Source organism: Labeo rohita, chromosome 10 (assembly GCF_022985175.1).
Source record: "Labeo rohita strain BAU-BD-2019 chromosome 10, IGBB_LRoh.1.0, whole genome shotgun sequence".
NCBI classification, from domain to species: Eukaryota; Metazoa; Chordata; class Actinopteri; order Cypriniformes; family Cyprinidae; genus Labeo; species Labeo rohita.
Genome location: NC_066878.1, coordinates 18674206 through 18699795, shown reverse-complemented (window position 1 = coordinate 18699795; position 25590 = coordinate 18674206). Strand labels below are relative to the sequence as shown.

General features: G+C 34.9%; 1 protein-coding gene across 1 annotated transcript; it reads right to left on the bottom strand.

Moving 5' to 3' along the window:
* On the bottom strand, nucleotides 1–25563 carry mrrf (mitochondrial ribosome recycling factor). Its single transcript, XM_051121097.1, has 7 exons — nucleotides 25442–25563; nucleotides 19637–19821; nucleotides 19158–19310; nucleotides 9847–9965; nucleotides 6064–6155; nucleotides 2414–2573; nucleotides 1–615 (listed from the first exon to the last, which is right to left on the bottom strand). Exons 2-7 carry the CDS (start codon nucleotides 19803–19805, stop codon nucleotides 538–540), a joined length of 771 nt encoding a protein of 256 aa, XP_050977054.1. The 5' UTR covers nucleotides 19806–19821; nucleotides 25442–25563; the 3' UTR covers nucleotides 1–537.
* Nucleotides 25564–25590: the final 27 nt, after the last annotated feature.

Below are 25590 nucleotides of genomic sequence, written 5' to 3'. Positions count from 1 at the left end.
CACTAGGACAATAACAGATGCGTTTTATTCAGTTTACATTGCTAGATCTGATCATATAGATGAAAATAATGACTATTTTAGGTTGCAACAGTGAATGGGAAACAAATGCTGGCAGCATGTTGTTTTGTGCTCTCGGTCTCCATCCTGTGTGACTTTCACCCTCCTGTAAAGACCACAGAGTTTACATTCAGTGCGGTGCTTTTTACATAAACACCACGTTTGTGGCATCGCTTTGATTAGGAGGAGTACCCCAAATCACATTAAAACTTCATTTGTCCTGCATTTGTTTGTTTGGAGATGTGAACACAAGAAGCACCATAAGCCACTGGCGTGCCACGCCAACATTTGTTTATGCACGAGAAAAACACCCAAACACCATCCAAAACGCCACCTTCACCACTTCCATCACCAAGATCATTAACTGTTTTTTGTTTAGGGGGATTTTTGTTCCAGTCACAAGAACAGCAGACTGCCTTTGACCTGATGGTAGCAAGACAAACGAATCGGGGCACTATGAACGTTTGGAAGGCCTTGTTGTCATCCGAGCAACTCCTTGGTTTTGGTGGCTAGCTGTTTGTCAATGTCTGCCACATAACCGTCTGCCATTTGTTGAATCTGGAGATATTGGAGAACAGAAGACAGAACAAATGTATATGGTTATTAGTTATTCACGCATACGACATAAAATTTACACAGTTACACATTTATTGACTGCAAAATACCTTGTATTATTTATTGATTTTTTTGTTTGTTTGTTTGAAAACAATTATTATTGATGTTTTACTATTTATCACTACTACTACTACTACTACTACTTCTGCTGCTATATTATATTTATTATTATTAATAATAATAATAAAACAATTGAATATTTACTAGTATCAGTACTTCTACTAGCTGCTGATTAGTCTATTTATAAATAAAATAATTATTAATAATTTCAATTCTTATTTTATTAACACTGCAACTACTAAAACTACTACTAACTTACATTAATTTATTAATAATAAGACTAGTATTAATATTTAGTATAACAATGTATCTAATACTACTATAATAGTTTCAAGTTAAAATAAAACAGTTAAAATTTATTTGTAATTATTTACTATTATTATGAATGTACATTAATTTAATATGATTATAACAATACGTTATTATTATTATCATTATTACTGCTACTACTAAAACTACTACTAATAATTTATATTATTGTATTAATAAAACCAATATTTAGTATTAATAATATTGAATACTATTATTACTAATATTTTCTTAAAATTAATAAAACAACAATTAAAATATTAATAATTATTTAATATTACTATTACTGTACATTCACTTAATATTAATAAAACAAGAAATATTATTTTTATTATTATTATTACTAATAATAATTTATATAAATTTATTAATAAGATCAGTATTATTATTATTATTATTATTATTATTATTAACAACAGTTATATAAATATATTTAATACTACTATTACTAATTACTATTTTCTTATTCATTCATTTCTAAAATGAATGAAACAATTAAAATATTCATAATTATTTAACATTACTGTATGTTCACGTAATATTAATGATACAAGAAATACATGTATTATTATGATTATTATTATTACTACTACTGCTACTACTAAAACTACTAATAATAATTTATATTAATTTATTAATAATAAGACCCGTATTTATATTTAGTATTAATAATAATAAACAGGTTAAATAAATATTTAAAACTACTACTACTAATTACTATTTACTTATTATAATGAATAAAACAACTAAAATATTATCAGTAACAATTTACTATTACTATTAATGTACATGCATTTAATATTAACAAAACATGAAATAATAATAATTATTAATACTTCTGTTGCTTTAAAATATTTATTTAACAAAACAATAATTAAAAATATAATAATAATAATAATTATTAAAACTACTACTACTACTACTAATAACAAACATTAATTTATTATTAATGAACTAATACAATTATTATTACAATTACTTTTGTTATTACTGTTGTTATTCTTAATACTATTGTATTATTTAAAATGTATGTATTTTATTAATAATAAAACGACAACAAAACATGAATAAGTATTTATTACTATTACTATTACTACTACTACTACTAATAATAATAATGCACATGAAGTTATTATTAAAACAAGCTTTAATATTTACTACTATTACTTTTACTACTGCTACTACTACTTAACTACCTTCAAGTAAATATTTATTTATTAATAATAAAACAACAATAATATTTTTACTACTACTACTAATAGTAATATTAAAAATAACAATTAATAGTATTTATAATCTATTTTTAAATGGGTGTCTTTACAATTTCTAAATTCTCCAGCTATTTTTATTAGTTCATCCTAATTTGTCTCACCTGTTTTTCTATCAAGTGAATGGTATCTTCAGAGACGCCCTCTTTGGACTTCTTCACTCGAGTGACAGCGTTGGTTCGCACTTTCCTCAGCGAATCCTTGGCTTTGTTACTAAACTGCTTTGCCAGTTTCACCAGATTCTCCCTGTGTTCTCGTGTCACCCTGGAATTTAAATATACGGTTAAACCGACTCATTTCAGACCATAATAATCACTGAAAACTCTTCAGATCAGATGTGCTGATTTATATTTTTAGACCAAATGACATTGAGAAAAAATAGCTGCGTTAAGAACAAATCTGATAGTTCAGACTGTTATGTATACTTATGATGATATTATGATGGTTAAGACAGGCAATCTTTGATTATGATATGGCTGCGAGCCAGAAACGGCTACAAGCTCGCTCTTTGAAAATAAAACAAAAAAGTTTGACAATCAACAAACTGTTGTTCTCGCTCAAATTTTGCTGTAGGTGTAGAAGTTTCCCCATCTTATAATTGGCATTTTGCTGCCAGCCATTTGCAAACAGTCCAAGAGTAGTGTCTGTTTACTGCAAACAATGTTCATAATTACTGATTCGGAGCCAATCAAGCCTCCCGCTCTCTTTAGAAATGCAAATGCATGCGAGGAGGCTGCGCTGATTACGGGCGAGACGTTCGGCCCCTCCGAACGCGCTGCCAGATGAGCACCTGCTGCTGGAGCTGGAGCTGCTACGCGGCCTCGTAATCAAACAGTTTTGTGGTTTGTAGAATGAAGGCCGTGCGGCGAGACTCTTTGGCTTGGCAGGGAGAAGGAGCGGCGCTCGGAGATTCAAGACCGCTGCGTTCGCTTCTTTGTATCACATATAAAAGAGAGTGTATGGTGCACAGAAGGGAACATGAAAAATTACAATACAAAGCTCTCTGAAACACTAACAGAACAGCTGAGTTTTCCCAAAGCAATTTTGAATATATGTATCAGATGAAAAAGAACAGGATACGACTGGATTGAGATAAAAAGAAACATTAAGAAAAGAATGCAAGTGCTGCTAGAGTGTTCTGGATGGTTGCTAGGGCGTTGCTATGTGTTGGATAGCGTGTTTTGCATAGTTGCTAGGGCGTTGCTATGGGCAGGGTGCTCTCATTCCCTTTCTTGGCCTCTATAGAGAATGTGTTAAAGCTAAGGACTTTATACCAGAGGTCTAGAGAATTTTACTGTAGTACCAATTTGTAAACAGTAAAAGGGGTTTAAAATTAGTAATATTGCTAGACTATTAGTTCTATTTCAAAGCCCAATTTTCCATTGTTTACTTGTATGTAATGTATTGCCCCATTGAAACTTCAAGGCTTCATAAAAATATATGTCATATCAGAAGTTGGATTTCATTGGATCATTGGACCCTGCATTAAATCCCTTGACTCATTCAACTCTAACAGCGCTTGTTTCCATTGTGTTCAACCAATCTGGCTGTATTATGGTGTGTTTTCATTGGGTTGCACCAATTTTGTTGTACTGTGGCTTGTTTTCATTGTGTTGCGACTTCTTTCCATTGTTTGTGCCAAGTTCATTGTGTTGCAGATGGTTTCTGTTGTGTTTTGCCAGTTCTGTTGTACTGTGGCTTGTTTTCATTGTGTTGCAGCTTCTTTCCATTGTTTGTGCCAATTTTCCATTGTGTTGTTCCAATCAGGCTGCATTTGTGTCTTGTTTTTGTTATGTTGCACCAATTCCGTTTTGTTGCAGCTTGTTTCTGTTGTGTTGCACCATTTCGTTGTATTGTGGCACGTTTTTGTTGGGTTGCACCAATTTTGTTGTACTGTGGTGTGTTTTCATGGGGTTGCACCAATTTCGTTGTATTGTGGCGTGTTTTCATTGGGTTGCACCAATTTTGTTGTATTGTGACTTGTTTCTGTTGTGTTGCACCAGTTTCGTTGTATTGTGGCGTGTTTTCGTTGGGTTGCACCAATTTTGTTGTATTGTGGCGTGTTTTCATGGGGTTGCACCAATTTTGTTGTATTGTGGCGTGTTTTCATTGGGTTGCACCAATTTCGATGTATTGTGGTGTGTTTATGTTGGGTTGCACCAATTTTGTTGTGTTGTGGCTTGTTTTCATTGTATTGCGGCTTCTTTCCATTGTGTTGTGCCAGTTCTGTTGTATTATGGTGTTTTCGTTGGGTTGCACCATTTTTTTTGTATTGTGGTTTCTTTCCATTGCGTTGTACCAATTTGTTTGGGTTGCGACTGGTTTCTATTGTGTCATGCCAGTTCCGTTGTATTGTAGCGTGTTTTCATTGGGTTGCACGAATTTTTTTGTAGTGTGGCTTGCTTTATTTGCGTTGTGGCTTCTTTCCATTGTGTTGTGCCATTTTGTTGTGTTGCGGCTTGTTTCCATTGGATTACGGCTGGTTTCTGTTGTGTTTTCGTTGGGTTGCAGCAATTTTGTTCTATTGTGGCTTGTTTCCATTGTGTTGTGCCGATTCCGCTGTATTGTGGCTTGTTTTTGTTGTATTGTGGTTTCTTTCCATTGTGTTGTACCAATTTTGTTGTGCTGCGACTTGTTTACATTGGGTTGCGACTGGTTTCTATGGTGTTGTGCCAGTTCCGTTGTATTGTGGCGTGTTTTCATTGGGTTGCGGCTTTTTTTCATTGTGTTGTGCCATTTTGTTGTGTTGCGGCTTGTTTCCATTGGATTGCGGCTGGTTTCTGTTGTTTTGCACAAATTTTGTTGCATTGTGACTTGTTTCCATTGTGTTGCGTTAATTTTATTGTATTGTGGCTTGTTTTCGTTGTGTTGTGCCAGTTTCTTTGTATTGTAATTTCATTGTGTGGTTTCAATTTTATTGTGTTGTGCACTACTGGATCACCGTAAATGATAGTGTGTTCTAAATGGTTGCTAAGGTGTTACTATGCAGTTGCTAGGGCACTGTTATACAGATGACGATCAACAATTCATCAAGATCAAGATTTCTAGGCTATGCAGTGGATAGAGTGTTTTGAGTGGTTACTAGAGAGTTGCTATGTGGCTGACATCCTGATCTGAATAGTTACTAAGGTGATACTATTTGGTTGCTAGGGTGCTGACATATAGATGGAGTATTTTGAATGGTTTCTAGGGAGTTGATATGCATTGGATAGAGTGTTTTGAGTAGTTGCTAGAGAATGTGGTTCACAGATTGTTCTGGATGGTTCCTATGTTACTAATATGTTCTAGGTAGTTGCTAGGGTGTTCCTATGCAGTTGAAAGGGTGTTCTGGGTGGTTGCTCATGTGCAGCTGACAGTTGATACTAAGGTGATCTGGATTGTGATTGTTTATTGCCCCTAGTGAAAACAGGCTCTCCTTCACCCTGCTGAAAAAAAGTTAAAAACCAGCCTAAGCTGGTCTTCCAGCCCAGCCAAGCAGGTTTTCAGCTAGTCTAGATGACCTCCAGTCTAACCAACTTAAAAAAAGAGCCCAAAATCACTCTAAAACAAAAATGTCCAATAGCAATTGTGATGCATGCCTTAGCAAGCTAAAAACACATTAAAGATACATTAGCATTACACAGACAAACAGGATGAGAATGAGCCAGAAAGTCAGGAACTGGAGTGAAAGCAAACAAAGCTTGTAGAAAGTGCTGTTAAAAGGAAAGGTGAGAGTGGTCATGGGGATTCAGGCCCTGGGCGGTAAAACACTCACTTGGGAACAGGCACCCTGATGATGGTGCCCTCCACCTCCGGGTTGAGTCCCATGCTGCTGTCTTGTAAGGCACGGGTGACGGCTGCCGTGGCCTGAGGACACATCGAACAAACACACACACATCAGAGCTAATGACAGCCAGCTGGGCTTGTGGTACCTGCTGCAAACCTCCACGCACCCTTTGCATCTCTCCAGCCCTCATATCTCACTTGACCACCCCCTTCCAGATCAGTGGAGTACCCCGACCTCGGGCCCTTTGATCCAGAAGGAGCTGGGCAGCATCTCCCCATGATGGAGCTCCAGAGAGTGAGGTAGAGGGGTGGAGTGCGTGGTGTAGGAAGCGCCGCGGGGCGCTGTCAGTGAGAGATCCCGTGGGACGGAGCTGAGAGGTTGCAGTGCAGGGCGATGACCCACCGTGACCCTGTGTCGGGGGTTTCTGCCTGTTCACCTCATAACCTATTACAACTCCTGTGGCCAGACTAGCCTGAGATTACACTGAACTTGTGTGCAGGCAGTCTAGTGTGTATACATCATGGGGGCTGGTTTCACGGATATGAATTTAGGCTGTTTGGACTGGAATAGTAGTGTACCGCTTACTGCATATTGCACAGTGCAGTTGAGGTTAAAAGTTTACATCCCCCTTCTAGAATCGGCAAATTATTTTACCAAAATGAGAGAAATCATACAAAATGCATGTTACGGTTTATTTAGTGCTGACCTGAATAAGATATTTTACATAAAAGACATTTACATATAGTTCATAAGAGAAAACTATTTCAATTTATAATAATGACCCTGTTTAAAAGTTTACATACGCTTGATTACTGTGTTCTTACCTGAATGATTTTTAACGACAGAGTCCCTTGTTTATCCTGAACTGAAACTGCCAGCTGTTCTTCAGAAAAATCCTTAAGGTCCAACAAATTCTTTGGCTTTTCTTTTAGCTTTTTGTATATTTGAACCCTTTCTAACAATGACTGTATGATTTTGAGATCCATCTTTTCATGCTGAGGACAACTGAAGGACTCATTTTTAAGTCAGTGAGGTGCTCACTGATGCTCCAGAAGAAAAAAAACAATGCATTAAGTGCAGGGGGGTGAAAACTTCTGAACAGAATGGAGATGTGTACATTTTTCTTATTTTGCCTTAAGATCATATATTTTTTTTTTTTCATTTAGTACTGCCTTTCAGAGTTCGGTTCTGTACATACTGCATGTAATTTCTGTAAATGCAGTTGCCACAACCTGACTTTTTCAGGAGTCAATTTGGTTGCAGAATGTGGCTGTCACCCGCCTAAATTACTGAATTGTGTGTGTACACAACAGGATTAAGCACTAAAAGGTGAACTGACAACCAAATTTAGCTACAGTGTGTAAACAACCTCTGAATCAGACTCATTTAAAACTGTACACTCTAAACTGTAACTAAAACACTCACTGATGCTCCAGAAGGAAAAACAATGCATTAAGAGCCCGGGGGGGTGAAAACTTTTTGAATTTGAAGATCAGGGTAAATTGAACTTATTTTGTCGTCTGGGAAACATGCAAGTATCTTCTGTAACTTTTAAATGGCAGTACTAAATGAAAAAAAAAAAAAAAAAAAAAAAAGGTAGACAAAATAAGAAAAATGTGCACATCTTCAGTCTGTTCAAAAGTTTTCACCCCCTGGCTCTTAATGCACCGTTGTCCCTCTGGAGCATCAGTGAGTGTTTGAACCTTCTGTAATAGTTGAGTCCCTCAGTTGTCCTCAGTGTGAAAAGATGCATCTCAAAATCATGCCATCATTGTTGGAAAGAGTACACAAAAATGTTGAAAAACCAAATAATTTGTGCGACCTGAAGGATTTTTCTAAAGAACAGCAGGCAGTTTAACTGTTCAGGACAAACAAGAGACTCACAAACAACTATCACTAAACAAAAACACAGCTGTGGATCATTCACGTAACAACACAGTATTATGAATCAAGTATATGTAAACTTTTGAACAGGGTAATTTTTATAAATTCAACTATTATTTTCTCTTGTGGACTATATGTAAATGTCTTTTATGTGAAAAATCTTATTCAGGTCAGTACTAAATAAAAAATAACATGCATTTTGTATGACCCCTCTTATATTGCTAAAAATAATTGACATTTTGCAGATTCTGCAAGGTGTATGTAAACTTTTGACTTCGGCTGTACATATTCACCACAGAATTTTGTTGTACAATTAATAATGGAACGATACAATTATAACTCATACAGTTAATCTTTTTTTATTTACCGAAACCAGAAACAGACAAAAAAGCGCATACACATGTACTGTACACACATTCCTCTTATGTTAAATGCATTTCTTGTGAGGTCTGACTCACTCTCAGGCATTGTGTGAGTGCAATTCCTCTCTGATCGTCATCCATCATTACTTCCTGGTGGTTCATAATTTTACGGTAAAACCAGTATTGTTCTGGTTAGCAAGTTGAAAAAAACCCTGTAACCCTCTGCACTTGTGATTAAAACGCGAACAGGGTTCAAAGTCGCTCGAGAAACTGTGGGCTAAAAAAACTCATGTTCTTAATGATTCTGGATACCACACAGGCACACAGAGAGCGAAAGCTAATGACTGCTGTCTGCACCACAACACACAACAGCCACTGGGGTTTCTCAACAAGCCTGTACCTTCTCCGGCCCTTTAATGAATGACTGGAAAACAACAGCCTCTTCCCAAAGAGTGCGTAATGGATTAGAACAATCACGAAGCTGTTTGCTTTTGGTCCGGGCCGGTCACCTCTGTGTTGTTTTTTGCAGGCCTGTTAGGTAATGGCCAGTTTTTCCTGACACCCTAAACGCCCACATATGGCATTATGGTCATCTGAGCATGAAATCCGACCCTGTAATATTGTGCAGGGTCTTTTTTACTATTATTTTAATATAGAAGTGATGAATAGAAAGGCAAACCCATTTGCAAATGGTTAATTGTTAGATCAATAACATAACGCGTCACCCCAGCTGGTGTTATCACAAGGAAAAGTTACATTTTTGGATTTATGACATGGCTCTGTGTAATGCTTGATTAAAATTGTAATATTATAAGAGTGTTATCGATTGGCTGATATGTTGCAATGGACTATTTTTCTTGACAGAAGCTTCAAGCCAAAGCTTCAGGGTGATGCAAAACACCAAATGATCATCCCATCAAGGTTTATTTTGCAATAATGACCGGCTGACTGTACATTATCCCTTACATACGTGCAATCTTTGGCTTGAAGTCTCCCAGGATGGATGACTAAAGTAGATTGGTGGGTTTCAGAGCCACCAGGAAACCAGAGCCTTTGGTACATAGGCCAAGAAGTGAGAGCATTAATCTCATTAGGGTTATCTGAACATCAGGCAGAAAGAACTCATATATTTCAGCGGAGAGAGTGTGGTGACGGGAGGAGGAGGAGAGGAAAACCAGAAAGACACCGACTCGTAATGTGTAGCGAGGCAGAAAGACACCGAAAAGAGAGAGAGATATCACACATTAGCTCAGGTCTAAGTTGCAGAGGGCACTCTGCGGTCATTTCCTGGCCTGACAGCTAACCACAGAGTCTTGGCCTACGTTTCAATCGTTCTCCAAGAACAAAGGGCTTCCCCCAACAATCAATCAATTTCTCTGAAACCAGGCTGGAAAGAGTCCATCACACTCAGGTTTCAGTAGGAGAAAGACTGTGTTTTTGGTATGCGTGTATGTGTTTGACTTCGCATGCGGCGGTATGAAATGAGAAGTTCTGCTAGGAAACCATCTGTAGTTCGGTTCCGTACCTCTGGGAAGCCAGTCATGTTGACCACAAGTAGCTGAGGAGACTTCATGGATATCTGGCCCAGCTGGTTGAGTGGAAATTTGCCATCCTTTGTGGTGACTGTGATGTGGTCCAGCGCACCTGAGAACACATAAGAACACAATCCTTCGTTAACCAGTGGGTTTCGCCACACTTTCTAAGCGAGTTATTCAACCATTTGCCACTTAAAATAAAATAAACATAGCAATAAACTGGCAATACAACAGTTAAAATGGCATACAGTTTCATAACACCTCCTTGTTAATAGACATTATAGGAACATTTTTGCCCTCACTGAAAGCGAAAAGCACAATTAATCAGAGTATATGTGATATGTTTGATATTTGGGTGTGCGGTATACCAGTAGACATGATTAACCGGTAGAAATTTGTCAAATGGTAGAGATTTTGGACTATTGTTTCTATCACTGTTACCTTGCTGTGTTATGTGGTTATGAAAACGTATCGTTTGCGTGTGTTTTTAAGCATTGCGGTTTAAAAACAAGTGATTTTAAGCCATTGAAACGCAATCAGCAACAAAAGAGAACTTACTTCGCTATATGTGTGAGCTGTCTGATACAAATTGCCAAATTAAACTGCAAAAATACTATTCAAATATGAATCCTGCATGTTTTGTGTGTCCCTGTGTGAATGAATGGCGCAGACGCACGATTTCGTTTACTACACACATACTGAAGAGTGCGTGACGCTCGCCGTGTTTTCAGCCTCTGCCGCCTCAATACATGAGTACATGAACAATCTCTTGAACTGCTCTAAGAGTCACTTCATGAGCATTTTACTGTTTCTCTTGAAAAAAAATTGTTATATCATATACAAACAGAAACTTAAAGGTCTTCACAGTAACCTGTCAAAATAAAAGGTTGGTTTAACTTGAAGAAACTATGACAGAAATATATCACTTAAAGGAACACTCCACTTTTTTTGAAAATAGGCTCATTTTCCAACTCTTCCAGAGTTAAACAGTTGAGTTTTACCGTTTTTGAATCCATTCAGCCGATCTCCGGGTCTGACGGTAGCACTTTTAGCACAGCTTAGCATAGATCATTGAATCAGGTTAGACCGTTAGCATCTCGCTCAAAAATGACACAAGAGTTTCGATATTTTTCCTATTAAAACTTGACTCTTCTGTAGTTACATTGTGTACTAAGACTGACGGAAAATGAAAAGTTGCGATTTTCTAGGTCGATATGGCTAGGAACTATGGTCTTAGTACATGACGTAACTACAGACGAGTCAAGTTTTAAATAGTAAAAATATCGAAACTCTTTGGTAATTTTTGAGTGATTTGGTAAATTCAATGATCTATGCTAAGCTATGCTAAAAGTGCTACCGCCAGACCCGGAGATCGGCTGATTGGATTCGAAAACGTTAAAACTCAACTGTTTAACTCTAGGGGAGTTGGAAAATAAGCCTATTTTCAAAAAAAGTGGAGTGTTCCTTTAATGAAATGATAATAACAGTAATAAAATTATTATAAAAACATTGTTTTAAGGAATGTTTACCAGAAAAATGATTTACCAGAATTTATTTACCAGAAAAATGTAAATACACAACACAGTATTTCTGAAAAAAAGAATTATTAAAAAGATTATAAAAATTGAATGAAAACATTAAAATGGAATCCAGAAAATGAACTGAAACACAGAATTTGGAATTTGAGAGAGAGGAAAAAAATATTTCATAGAGCCTTAAAAAAATGTCACTTTTATTCAGTTAGACATACTTTTTGATTAATATTTTTTTTAATTTTGTTATTAATATTTAAAAATATTTTTTAGTCTTGAAAAATTGAAAAAAAAAAAAAAAAAAATGGAATCCAGAAAAATTAAAATAGAAAAAAACAAATTTGGAAAAAAATAAACAGATTTCATAGGGAACTAATGTTAATCAAACAACAAACGAGAGAAAAATCTCTCACTGCTCTTGACTAAATCACTTTTGTAACTTTAATAATAAGAAATATATATTTAATTTGCAGTGTTTTTATACATTTGATGACTTTATACAACATATGCAGTATTTCTTTTTTATTTGTTCCACTGTAGTTTTTCTGTCCTATTGCTTGTAAACAGTTTCTTATTTTGTGATATTGACACTGGTGACAAGAATGATGAAATTTCTATGGTATCAAAAATTGATATCATAAAGACCTTATTTAAAACAATCATAATATATCTTTACCATGAAATAGAATTACTCATATCGTGATTTTGGTCATATCCCCTATCCCCATTTCATATACAGTTTTGCCATGGGATACTGGAGCTATCCAGTAAGGAATCAGCCGACAAGATGCTTACAGTTTGAGCTAGTTAGGCCAAAACATTTAAGGGGCGTTTCTGAAACTTCAAGAGTAAAGCACAGCACTAGCAACACCAAGGTCATGGGTTCCATTCTCAGGAAATGCATGAAGCGAAAAAGAATGTTTTTGAACTCAAGAATGTTTCGACTGTTTTTGTTCATACAATGAAAGTCATTAGGGCCCAAAACAACACTGTATGTACCATTGTATGTACAAAAAACAGAGACATTTTTCAAAATTCCACAGAAGGTTTGGAATCACACAAGGCTGGATTTATTTTGGTGAACCATCCCTTCAAAAAAAACAATGCAATAACTACCTTCACTGTCTGACAACTAGACATTTGCCTGCATTTTGTATCCTTTCCCGAGCAGTCTCAAAAAAAATGAAAGGTTGCAAAAGAAGAGGCACCTTTCGATGTCTGTTGTGACGACATGTCTCGCTCTCCTTGAGGGATGAAAGCAGCCATTCCTTTCTCTCCAGACAGAAAACCAGAGCATTTCGCCAGCATGTCTCCTTCCCTCATCTGCCTTACCTCACACAGCAGTGTTTCTGTCTCCCACCCTTTGTCTGCAGTCTTACCTTACTTTAACCCACACTTCTAAAAGACCAGAGAACAGCTGAGACGCACTGCACTTTGATCTTTCACGAGAGAACCTGCATGTGCCTTTTTGACCAAAGAAAACACTCAAGAACTTCTCCATATAGTTCGCAGTTGAACAGTAACATCTAAGAAGATCATACTTTGCTAACCTTGAAAACCAGCTTCTGTTCAATCTTCAGTGGGTTCAACAGTGCATATGGGACTTCACCCAAACCTCCATCTCATCATGAGCAAAGGTATGGAGAGATTTGGCTCTGGATCCCACCTCAGATTGTGTGTGCGTGCTACCTGGAAGCCTTCACATCTGCTAACGCTTCTATGAAACATATTGCTGTTTCCTCCACTAAAAACCTTGAAGTTTAACAGGGAAACTATTAGCCAAATGGGCTCTTCCTGGTCATGGTACCAGCTGTTGCCCTCCCCGTTTCAAAAACCTAAAGGTTAGTCAATATTTAGAATATTTAGTTGCTTGCAGAAGAACCATCATATACATATACGATGGCTGTTTGAGCCTTTTGTTAGAAACACTGACCAATGAGGTGTTTGGAAAAATACAAATGTCTCTGTGAGGCGATGTACTCTGACGGCAGATTTATCTGGAACAAGAGAAGGTATATTTGCGGTGATCCAAGCGTAAGCGTTCTATCCTATAGATGACAGACCGACAGGCCGTAATCCTTGTGCAGTGTGCCCAGACACCAGGTCACCACATTAATCCTGCACTCTGCAACCTCGTTCCCTCGGCAAAGGTGATTCTCCTGTCCTTCATAATAAACTTGCAGCTTAATTAAATCCAGATGATTCCATCATTTACTTAAAAGAATGTTTTGCCATCTTACCGACTTTTTATATTCACTCCGTGGAACCAAGTCCAAGCTGGATCAAGGAGCATTGAGGGAAGGACTGGCAAAGGTCAAGAGGTGAAGAGGAAGAACATGGACTCCACAACCACAAGTCCCAAATGCCCAACTGTTGGGTCTTTAGGGATTGGGCTGGAGTGAACGGGGTCGACCTGGATGTACTTCAGGAAGTAGGATCGCAAACAGGGTGACCCCACCTTGTGGAACAATAGTCACAGCCAGAACATGTGCAACGGTTGATCGTTGTGCATTGATCCTCATGGGAGGACGAGGCAACACAATACTTCCCTACCCTTGTGTAACCTCACTGACATTGATAATGTAGATCAGGGCTCCTCCACTCCAGTCCCGAAGGGTCAACGTCCTGCTAAGTTTAGGTTCAACCGTAACCAAACACATCCGAACAAGCTAATAAAGGTGTGCAGAACTGCTTGCAAATACAGACAAGTCTGCAGGACACTGGCTCTCCAGGAATGGAGCTTAAAGAATCAGTTCACTTCCAGAATAAAAACTTCCTGATAATTTACTCACCCCCATATCTTGCAAAATGTTCATGTCTTTTTTTCTCTTCAGCTGAAAAGAAATTAAAGTTTCTGAGGAAAGCATTCCAGGATTTTTCTTCATGTAGTGGACTTCAATGGGGATTAGCGGGTTGAAGGTCCAAATTGCAGTTTAAATGCAGCTTCAAAGGGCTCTACACGATTTTAGCCAAGGAAGAAGGGTCGATCTGTTATTTTCTCAAAAAAAATTGGCAATTTCTGTACTTTTTAACCTATTATGATTCAATACAGTTAGGGTATGTCGAAAAACTCCCATCTCATTTTCTTCTCCAACTTCGCTGCAGAAGTACCAACCCAGTGTTTACAAAGCGAACATGCAAAGAAGGTCAAACGCCCTTTACAAAAAAGTTAAAACGGCAATGTAGGATGATTTTGAAGTTGGAGAAAATGAGATGGAAGTTTTTCGACATACCCTAACTATCTTAAACCGGAATACACAGAGTTCACGCAGAGCTAGACAAGACGAGCATTTGAGGTTAAAAAGTATATAAATTGTAATTTTTTTTAGAAAATAACTGATCGTTTCGCTAGATAAGACCCTTCTTCCTCAGCTGGGATCGTTTAAAGCCGCATTTTGGAAGTTCAAACTCACGGGCACCATATCAGTCCATTATATGGAGAAAAAACCTGTAATGTTTTCCTCAGAAAACATAATTTCTTTACGACTGAAGAAAGAAAGACATGAACATCTCGGATGACATGGGGGTGAGTAAATTATCTTTAAATATTTGTTCTGGAAGTGGACTTCTCCTTTAATGTTTATTTAATTCTAACAAATAAGTTCTTGTTAAAAACTAACCAGAATTAAAAATAATTTGCTTATAATTTCTGCACAGGAGAGACTTGGTGTTGTTTCCAAACAAAAGGAAATATATCGGTATTGGTATCAGCATTGGCTATCGGTCAAAATTAGCTGAAAATATCGCCATATTAGATGTCGGCAAAAATCCAATAACGTGCATCCCTAACGTCTATGATTTCAAACATTATGTAATCATGATGGAAAGGTCACTTGTGGTTACTTCTTCATCTGTGTACTCTGATTCAAAAATGTAGGGTAGGGCAAAAAACACAGATTTTCTCCAACTTCAAAATCATCCGACATTGTTGGTTTATCTTTTTTCTGTTTGTACCTGTATTGCTTGCATTTATCTGTATTGATTTATCTCGACTTTTTTTGCACATTTGCTTTGCGAACACCGGTACTTCCAGCTGTGTCACTTGTGTGTAATTACATAATGCGTGAGTTTGAGCCACAAGTATTTGTGGTTAAAAAGTTCATACATTTTTCTTTTTTTTAGAAAATGAAAAATAATTTAATTACATAATGCGTGAGCAAGTATTTGGGATTTTTCTTTTTTTTAGAAAATGAAAGAGCCCTTTGAAGCAGCATTAAAAATGCAATTTGACCTTTAACCTGTTGGCCACTATTGAGCTTTATGGAGAAAAATCCTAGAATGTTTTCCTCAAAAACATTCATTTCTTTTTGACTGAATCTTGACATTATCAACATCTTAAACGGCATGGTGGTGAGTAAATCATCAGGAAATTTTTATTCTGGAAGCGAACTTCTTGTTTAAAAGCACTGATGTAGATGACAAGTAAATGACACCAAATAGATAGATGTAAAAATATATCAGATATCATCAAATGACTAAAAGTCTCTTTAATTTAGGATATGATTTATTAATTCATTTAATTGTATCTTTCATATCTGAACTGAATTTAAAGTGCAGAGACAGAACTGCAATTTGAACTTGAATTTAAATAATGGAATTAACAGAATTAAATCCAAAATTATGCTGTAACTGTATTATTACACTCTAATAACTGTAAAACTAGTGCTGTCAAATGATTAATCGTGAATTATTATTATTATTTTATTTACATAATATAACTTTGTGTACTTTGTATATTTACAATGTGCATACAAATACACACACACGCATATATTAAATATATTTATATATAATATTGATTATATGAATAAAAAAGTACACTACCACTCAAAAGTTTGGGATCAGTAAGATTTTTAAATATGTTTGTAATGCTCAAAAATATAGAAAAAAGTTATATTGTGAAATATTACTATGATGTAAAACAACATTAAAAATCACATTTATTTCTGTGATTAAAGCTGAATTTTTCAGCATCACTACTCCAGTATTCAGTGTCACATGATCCTTCAGAAATCTGATTTATTATCAGTGCTGGAAACAGTTGTGATACTTTTTCTAACAATATACACTACTGTTCAAAAGTTTGGCATCAGTGAATTTTTATTCTTTCTTTTTTTTTAAGAAATTAATACTTTTATTCACCAAGGATGTGTTCATTTAATAAAAAGTGATAGCATAGATTTACATTGCTAGAAAAGATTTATATTTTGAATAAATGCTGTTCTTTTTAACTTCTTGTTCATCAAAGAATCCTAAAAAAAAAAAAAGGAAACCCAGGTTCCAAAAAAGTATTTGGCAGCACAACTGTTTCCAACATTGATAATTCTAATAATAAAACCGCATATTAGAATGATTTCTGAAGGATCATGTGATACTTAAGACTGGAGTAACGGCTGATGAAAATTCAGCTTTGCATGACAGTAATAAATTATATTTTAAAATATATTAAACATAAAAACCATTATTTTATATTGTAATAACATTTTGCAATATTATTGTTTTTTTCTGTATTTCTGATCAAATAAATGCAGTCTTGATGAGCATAAGAGACTTTTTTAAAAAACATTACAAGTCTTACTGATTCCAAACTATTGAGCGGTAGTGTACACGTGTAAATATTTTCAAAATATAGACTGTATGTGTGTGTATTTATATATACACGCGATTAATCATTTGACAGCACTATGACATGTAATTTTTACCAAATTATCTATAAATATATTATCATAAATTATTATATACATACATTATCATAAATCAAACATGAGGTAACAAATAATAATAATAATAATAATAATAATAATAATAATAATCCATTAAAGGGGAAGTCCACTTCCAGAACAAAAATTTACAGATAATTTACCCCCTTGTCATCCAAGATGTTCATGTCTTTCTTTCTTCAGTCAATGAGAAATTATGTTTCTTGAGGAAAACATTTTCAGTAATTTTCTCCAAATAGTGGACTTCAGTGGTGCCCTACATCGCTGTAGGAGTGAGTACATTGTCTGTGAATTTTTGCTCTGGAAGTGAACTTCTTTAATTCAACTTTAAAATGAAAGTTACCTGAAAAAAATATGATGGACATTTTTGTGCTGTAGACTACTATATAAAATCATACTACTGCTTTGACAGTATTGAACCCTTAAACTTAGAGAAATATGTTGAGAAACAAATGTATTCTACATATCAGTGACTACATAGGCATAGTTAGTCCAAATAAATTATGTAAATCCTTGTTGTGTGACTGTGTAGAATTATCAGCAATTCTGTCCGTTCCTGTTTCTGTCATTCTAATTCCAATTCCGTGAGGTCTTTTCAACAACAGTTCAACGGTTTTAAAGGGGGTCATCGGATGCTCATTTTCCACAAGTTGATTGTGGTGACTGATTTTTTAGGGTCTTAAAGGAGAAGTCCACTTCCAAAACAAAGATTCACATATAATTTACTCACCCCCTTGTCATCCAAGATGTTCATGTCTTTCTTTCTTCAGTCGTAAAGAAATTATGTTTTTTGAGGAAAACGTTTTAGAGAAACATTTTTCTCCATATAATGGACTGATATGGTGTCCCGATTTTGAATTTTCAAAATGCAGTTTAAATACGGCTTCAAACGATCCCAAATGCAGTTGTAAACGACCCCGGCCGAGGAAAAAGGGTCTTTCTGTTATTTTCATAAAAATTATACAATTTATATACTTTTTAATGTCAAATGCTCGTCTTGTCTTGCTGTTCCTGAACTCTGTTTTGGTTTCGGTTCATGACAGTTGTGGTATGTTGAAAAACTCCCATCTCATGTTCTCCCCCAACTTCAAAATCGTCCTATATCGCTGTTTTATCTTTTTTGTTAAGGGTGTTTGATCTTCTTTGCATGCTCACTTTGCAAAGACTGTGTCGGTACTTCTGCAGTGATGTAGATCTGCAGGCTGGGATTGTTTACAACCGCATTTAAGATCGTTAGAAGCCGCATTTAAACTGCATTTTCAAAATCGGGGCACCATATCAGTCTATTATATGGAGAAAAATGCTGAAATGTTTTCCTCAAAAAACATGTTATTAGGAAAGGTGATTGCAGAGATTCATTAAAAAACCTTATACTCATTTCTGCTGTAGGTGAAGCTGGATGATGAATGATTTGCGCGAACATAGACGGATATATGTAGATCGGGAGGTGCATTCCCTTCACAAACAAACGTAATCCACTGCATCTTCAGCGGCTCAGATGTCGGGAGTAAATGACGACCACTATGTTCATTATTACATCCAGCAACACAACACCTCAATCGCTCAATCGGAGATATTCTTTCTAACTTACATCCCTGCTCCAGCATCGAAACAGTGGAGGTCGGACTGTTACAGCTGATCTGAGACGCTCATGTCAATCAAACTATCGTGGGGATATTATTTTTACAGATTAATTAAAAACCACTGCATGGATTTTTATCATTATATGGTCGATTTGTACATACACTGCCAACACACATTAATGTTCAAACAACATGTTAAAATGAACTTTGCATCCGATGACCCCTTTAAGACCTCTCCAAAAAACAACTAAACTCATAAATCTATTATAATGAAGTATTTATGAGTTTCTTGCAAAAATGGATTTCATCAGAACATTCACATATTTTTGGACAGCTTTCAAAGAAGCAGCCAGATGTTGCAGTAACAACATCTACCAGTGGGGGCTATTTAGTCAAACCTGTGTCCCAGTGTCCCAGTGTCGGGTTAAAAGCACAGGGTGGTCTGCGTGTCAGTGTCTTGCCTGACCTGGTGATGTGCGAATGCTGAGGTTGCGGCTGAAATCTTCTTTCAGAGTAGTCAGGACAGCAGCCATGTCTTCCTTCACCTCCTCCAGACTGATAATATCCTCCACCAATGCCGCATTGATGTTCACTTTAGCGGTCTGCCCTTTTGCCTTCGCTAACATATAAAACAAGCAACAAAGAAGAAAGAAACATTAATGTCTTCATCACTGATGGCTTCAAAAGAAGAGCTGGAGATGGAAATGAAAGACTGTGACCAGCATGCTGGCTGATTGTCTTAGCAAATACAAATGAAAGCAGGATTTGGAGGTCAGACGGGGAAAGAGGGAATTTCTCCTCCCTTCATATGGGCTCAAAGCCCACTTGAGTGAACCTAAACAAGCGCTGCTATGGAAAACAAACACAATATCCACTTCTACCCCTATGCTGGACGCTCTTTGTTGTGGCTGTGTGAGGGATAAGTAGCTGCCGTGCTCCACTCACCTTTACTCTTCTTTGTGGCATAATGACGGACGTAATTCGGCAGAACCGCGGGACGGCTCGTGTGGGGTAGAGAGGGGACTCTTGAACTGGTCACCAGCGGGGTCCTCACAACGGAGGGCAGAAATCTGCACAATGCTGGTCGCAGGAGGTTAAGATGACTCAATGCCATGTCTGTGGTCACAATACTGAAAAAAGGAGGGAAAAGTATTTCATGCAAGGATGAAAAACACAGAGTGACTTTACATCAAATATAGATTTTGTGATACTCCATAAGAAAAAGAAAAAGAAGGAAAGATGCAAAGAAGCAAAACACATTAGCCACTGGTTAACATTCAATGTTGCCACCAGGGGGCGTCTCTAAAATCTAAAAATGACCCATACAGAGACAGAAATGCAAACCATCAGTTTCATCAGTACAGTTAAGCTGACCTCAAAAGCATAGCCAAATGACAAATATGAATGTTAAAGATAAAGAAAAGGAACAATTTTTTAAAACAACTTTAAAATGCATGAACTTGCTGTAGTCATGCTTGTTTTGACAAGAACATTTTATGACTCACTTTGAATAACACCTTTTTTAATACTTATTTTTATTTTAATGATTATTATTGTCCTAAAAGGTCAAATTACTGATATTTTAAACAATGTATTGACAGTTATGAGGGTCTAAGGGGGCCCTCTTTGTGAAATAATTATCTGATTTATTTTTTTCTGCATTTTAGTTGCACCACATTACTTCGATTTGGTGAAGAAATGTTTTTCAAACCTTTAAAAAAATTAGCTGCTTCATATTCATGCCAATTTTTCTTTTATCTTAAGAAGTTTTTAATTATGGTATATATTATATATCCCCAAAAATATAGTATAATATAATATAATATAATTAGGAAAACTAAAAAAGGAAAATAATTTAAAATCAAAGTATCTTACAAAGGTTTTATTCAAGTCATTGTATTTATGAACTGTTTTTAATTTTTTAATTAATTAAAATTGTCTTTTTTAGTTGTTAGTGTTGTTTAGTTGTTTTCTCATAACATATTCATTTTTTTAATCATTAAAATATTTTAATTAAATTAGTATCTAGATGAAAAATTTTATATATATTACATATATACCAGAATAAGTGCCAAATTACTTAAAACAAACAAACAAACAAAATAAAACAATACAATGCTTAAAAATGTGTTTTCCTCAAGAAGTTTGAAATGATGGTATATATTCATATCCCAAAATATATATAATATAATATAATATAATATAATATAATATAATATAATATAACAAATTTTAATTAGGAAAATAAAAAGTATCATACAATCGTTTTAATCAAGTCATTGTATTTATGAATTGTTTTTATTTTTTAATTAAATTTCATTTTAATTGTGTTTTTTTAGTTGTGTTAACTGTTATTATAACTTTTTTTCATTTTTTAAAATTAAAATATTTTAATAAAATTAATATATATATAAATATATATATATATTTATATATGCAACATAATCAGTGCCAAATTACAAAAAAACAAAACAAAGCAATACTTAAAAATAAGTTTTTTCCCTGGAAAGTTTTAAATTATGGTATATATTTATATCCCAGAAAATATAATATAATTTAATTTAATTTAATTTAATATAGAAAATAAAAAATAAATGTACATACAAAAGTTTTATTCAAATCATTGTATTCATGAACTGTTTTGATTTTTTAATTAAATTTAATTTTAATGTTATTTGTTGTATGGCATACTCTATGCCATATATATATATATATATATATATATATATATATATAAAATTACTTTAAATAAATAAATAAATAAATAAATTTTTCCCCTCAAGAAAGTTTTAATTACAGTATATATATTTATATCCCCAAAATATAAAGTATAAAAATTATTTTTAATTATGAAAATTAAAAATAAATGTATCATACAAAGGCTTTTTTCGAGTCAATGTATTGATGAATTGTTTTTTCATTTTTTATTTATTAAAATATTTCAATTACATAGATTAATGTACAATTTTATATAGAATATATGTAACAATCCATATCAATTTTTTTAAGCACATTTTTAGATGAAATGTGCATGCAAACGGTTGCACACCACAATGGCATTTTAGCAATGTAGTACGTTTTTATCATGTTGATAGGGTGTTCATGTTACCCTGTGTGAGTTTCTGTGATATTCTAGTCCCTTAATACAGCTCAGGACTTTTCTTCAATGTAAGTTTATACATTTCCCCAACTTGTTTATAGTCGGCCAGGTGAAAACTGTAAGTCTGATGGCTTAGAAAAGTAATAGCACAACTCCCCTGCAGCCGCACCATTTGACGTATCATTCATGTCCGTAGCACAAACAGTGCTGAGTTTAATACTCAGGGTTAGGGCAGTGCTCCTCAATCCTGGTCCTGGAGGTCCCCCAACGCCACACATTTGGGATGTCTCCCTAATCGAACACATCTGATTCAACTCATCAGCTCATTAGCGGAGACTCCGAGTCCTGCGATGTGCGTCGCTGCCGCTTGGTTTCCCACTGTTTCGCAGCATAAATCTTCAACTGGTGGTTGTTTATCAGCGTGGACTGTAACAACAGCTCTGTTCTGCAGGTGCTCTGGAACAAGCCACCTCACGGGTTGCTTGCGCCTCTGTCATTGCTTCTTTGTTTTGTCTAGAGCGAGGTATCCCGCTAGTCAAAATACAGCCCGGCTTCTGCTTCTCCAAAGGACAGAGACTGAAACAAGTTTGGCCGTGTGTTTTTACAGTTGCTGTGATAAAGATAACTCCACGGCACGGGTCTAATAGCAGCCGCTAAAGCTTTTCCCCCCAAACACGCACAAGCCGCGATTTTTATCTGCCCTTGATGATGCATGTTGCAGGTTGAATGGGTGCCGCAGCTGTTTCGGTTAGACGCAGATCAAAAAATGAAAAGCGTGACTCTTCTTGTCGTCCTTGCGAGATGGGAGTTGTCCGACACGGGTGTTTTGGTCCACAGGGTGTGGATGGAGAAGAGGTGATGGTGGTTTTTACAGAGGCCGTCAAGCAGAAAAACTGTTGCACAGGTGGTCTGTTGGTTACAGTGCGCTGCCGTTTGATTCATACCGGTAGGAATGAGAGCGCTTGGCGTACCCTTATTGTGTGAGCTCACCTTATGAAAGAAATGTTTACAGTGTGAACTCTTAAAGGTCTTACTGTAAAAACTGAGACAGTGTTGCATATCAGGTTTGGTTGCGGTAATGTAAACCAGTGGTTGTATTTCATGATATATAAGGCCACTGCCCGCAACTGACATTGTGCAGTAACTCTATTATAAACCTTTTACATTACAGGAGCAAATATGTATTATTTCACTTGTTGAACACGTGAGAGGAGATGTTTAGCAGAACGTTCATGCTGCTCTTTTACGACGTAATTTGCTCACCCTCCGGTCATCTGAGATGTAAATGAGTTTGTTTCTTCATCAGAACAGATTTGGAGAAATTTAGCATTGTGTAGTTTGCTCATCAATTGATCCTCTGCAGTGAATGGGTGCCGTCAGAATGAGAGTCCAAACAGCTGATAAAAACATCACAATAATCCACACAAATCTGGTCACAGAGAATGATTTTTTGGGTGAACCGTTTCCATTCACTTGCATTGTATCGAAAAGGCAGCGTGAACATTCTGTGAACATTCTCTTATGTGTTCAGTCGGGAAAATGAATCAGTCGGTCTGCCTTTCTATTTAGATACATTTTAAAATGTAATTTATTTCTATGATTTCAAAGCAGATTTTTTATCATCATTACTCCAGTCACATGATCCTTCAGAAATCATTTAAATATTCTGATTTGCTACTCAATATATATATATATATATATATATATATATATTAGGTTTAAAAAAAGCTGACTAGAATTTTTTCAGGTTTCTTTGATGAATAGAAAGTTCAGAAGAACAGCATTTATCTGAAATAGAAATCTTTTGTAACAGTATAAATATATTTATCATCACTTTTGATCAATTTAAAGCATCCTTGCTAAATAAAAGTATTAATTTCTATAATCCCTCCCCAATAAATAAAATAAAATAAAATAAAATAAAATAAAATAAAATAAAATAAAATAAAATAAAATAAAATAAAATATGATGAGTCCAAGCTTTTGAATGGTATAGTGTGTAATGTTACAAAAGTTTTTTATTTCAGATAAATGCTGATCTTTGGATCTTTCTCTTCAGCAAAGAATCCTGAAAAAAGTAATTAACTGTTTTAAATATTGATAATAATAATAATAATAATAATAATAATAATATTCTAATAATATTGATAATAAGTATAATATTCTAATAATATAAATTATCTTTTAAATTATTTGTTTATTGTTTTAGGTCTTCAAAGGTCTTCAAAGGAAAACTTAATTTGCATAATTGCATTAAATGTGTTTTTTTAATTGAAAGACATAATAAAATATAAAAAAGATAATTAATAATAATAATAATAATAATAACAGCAATAATAATAATAATTTCTTGAACAGCAAATCAGAATATTAGAATGATTTCTCAAGGATCATGTGAATAGAGTAATGACGCAAAAAATGTAGCTTGGATCATAGGAATAAATTACATTTTAAAATATATTCAAACAGAAAACAGTTATTTTAAATAGTAAAAATATGTCCAAAAAGATTAAAATAAATTTTAATTCAGGAATTAAAAACAAATTTATTATGCAAAATGTTTATTGAAGTCATTATTAATTAATTTTTAATAAATAAGCTACATCTGAATAAAGATTAGATTTGAAATGATAATAAAATAAATAATCATTATAAAACTGTCTGAACAGTGTTCATTTTAGAAATGTTCTATTTTAAATCTATCATTAAAAAATGCTTTTATTTTAAATTACCTAATGTATGCTCAGTGCATACAGTTTATTTTTTAACTAAAACATCTAGCTAATTAAATACTATGGTAACACTTTAGAGTAAGGTTCTTGAACATGAACTAAGAATAAACAATACTTCTACAGCATTTATTAATCTTAGTTAATTTTAGCATTTACTAATGCATTACTAAAAACATAAGTTATGTTTAACATTAGTTAATGCACTGTAAAATAAATTGAACAAAGACTTTTTTATTAACTAACATAAACAAAGATTAATAAACAGCGTAATAAATATACTGTAATTATTCATTCATGTCAAATGACACCTGATTGTAAAATGTTACCAATATGAATATGATTATATATAAGTATACTTTCCATAGAGTGCTGAAAAGAAAGTGGTTTTAAGTTTATGATCCATCATTTGGAGAGGAAAGTGCTTAAAAGGGAGCATTTAAAAAACAGAAGCCTGAGTTAGGAAAAAAGTGAAATAATTCTTCATCTTAGTAGGGCACCCTATAACAACACTTTAACCAATGATATATGATTATTATGTTCTGAAACTAAAACAACAACCCGTGCTTTCCTTTGCCTTCCATTTATTTATGCCCTGTGGTATTAATAACACTGTTTCCAAGCATTACCCAAGGAATCATTTAGAAGGAATACGAGTTTTCCATGCTTTTTTTTTTTTTTTTTTCAGCACAGGCAAGCTGTTCATTTTAGCTTAAGTCAAGTGTGCATTACTACACTGTAGTACATGACAAATAAACTCCAAGCATCTGTCAGCTGACGGAGACTGAGAGCAGTGCCATGCTGCGAGGCTACATTATGAACAGTGCAGAAATCAAACCCGCACATCGCTACAAACAAAAACACACATAGCGACTGCAAATAAATGAATCCCGTTAATATAACAAACAACTCAATACTCACTTTCCTCATGTAGAAAGATGTATCTTAGCAGGCATGGCTTGTAGTACAGTCCCTTTTTGACAACATGGCCAGCTCAAGGGCACATGTCATCGCATTTTCGTGTTTTGCGTCATCAGAACCGGTTGTTAACGTCACTCTCCGGCGCCGTT

What these genes read in the sequence shown, in the direction of transcription:
- mrrf (XM_051121097.1), bottom strand. Translation starts at nt 19,805, where the DNA reads ATGGCATTGAGTCATCTTAACCTCCTGCGACCAGCATTGTGCAGATTT. An exon ending in TGCCACAAAGAAGAGTAAAG is followed by an intron (nt 19,311 to 19,636) that starts GTGAGTGGAGCA and finishes TTTATATGTTAG; the next exon opens with CGAAGGCAAAAGGGCAGACC. An exon ending in CAGCATTCGCACATCACCAG is followed by an intron (nt 9,966 to 19,157) that starts GTCAGGCAAGAC and finishes ATGTGTTCTCAG; the next exon opens with GTGCGCTGGACCACATCACA.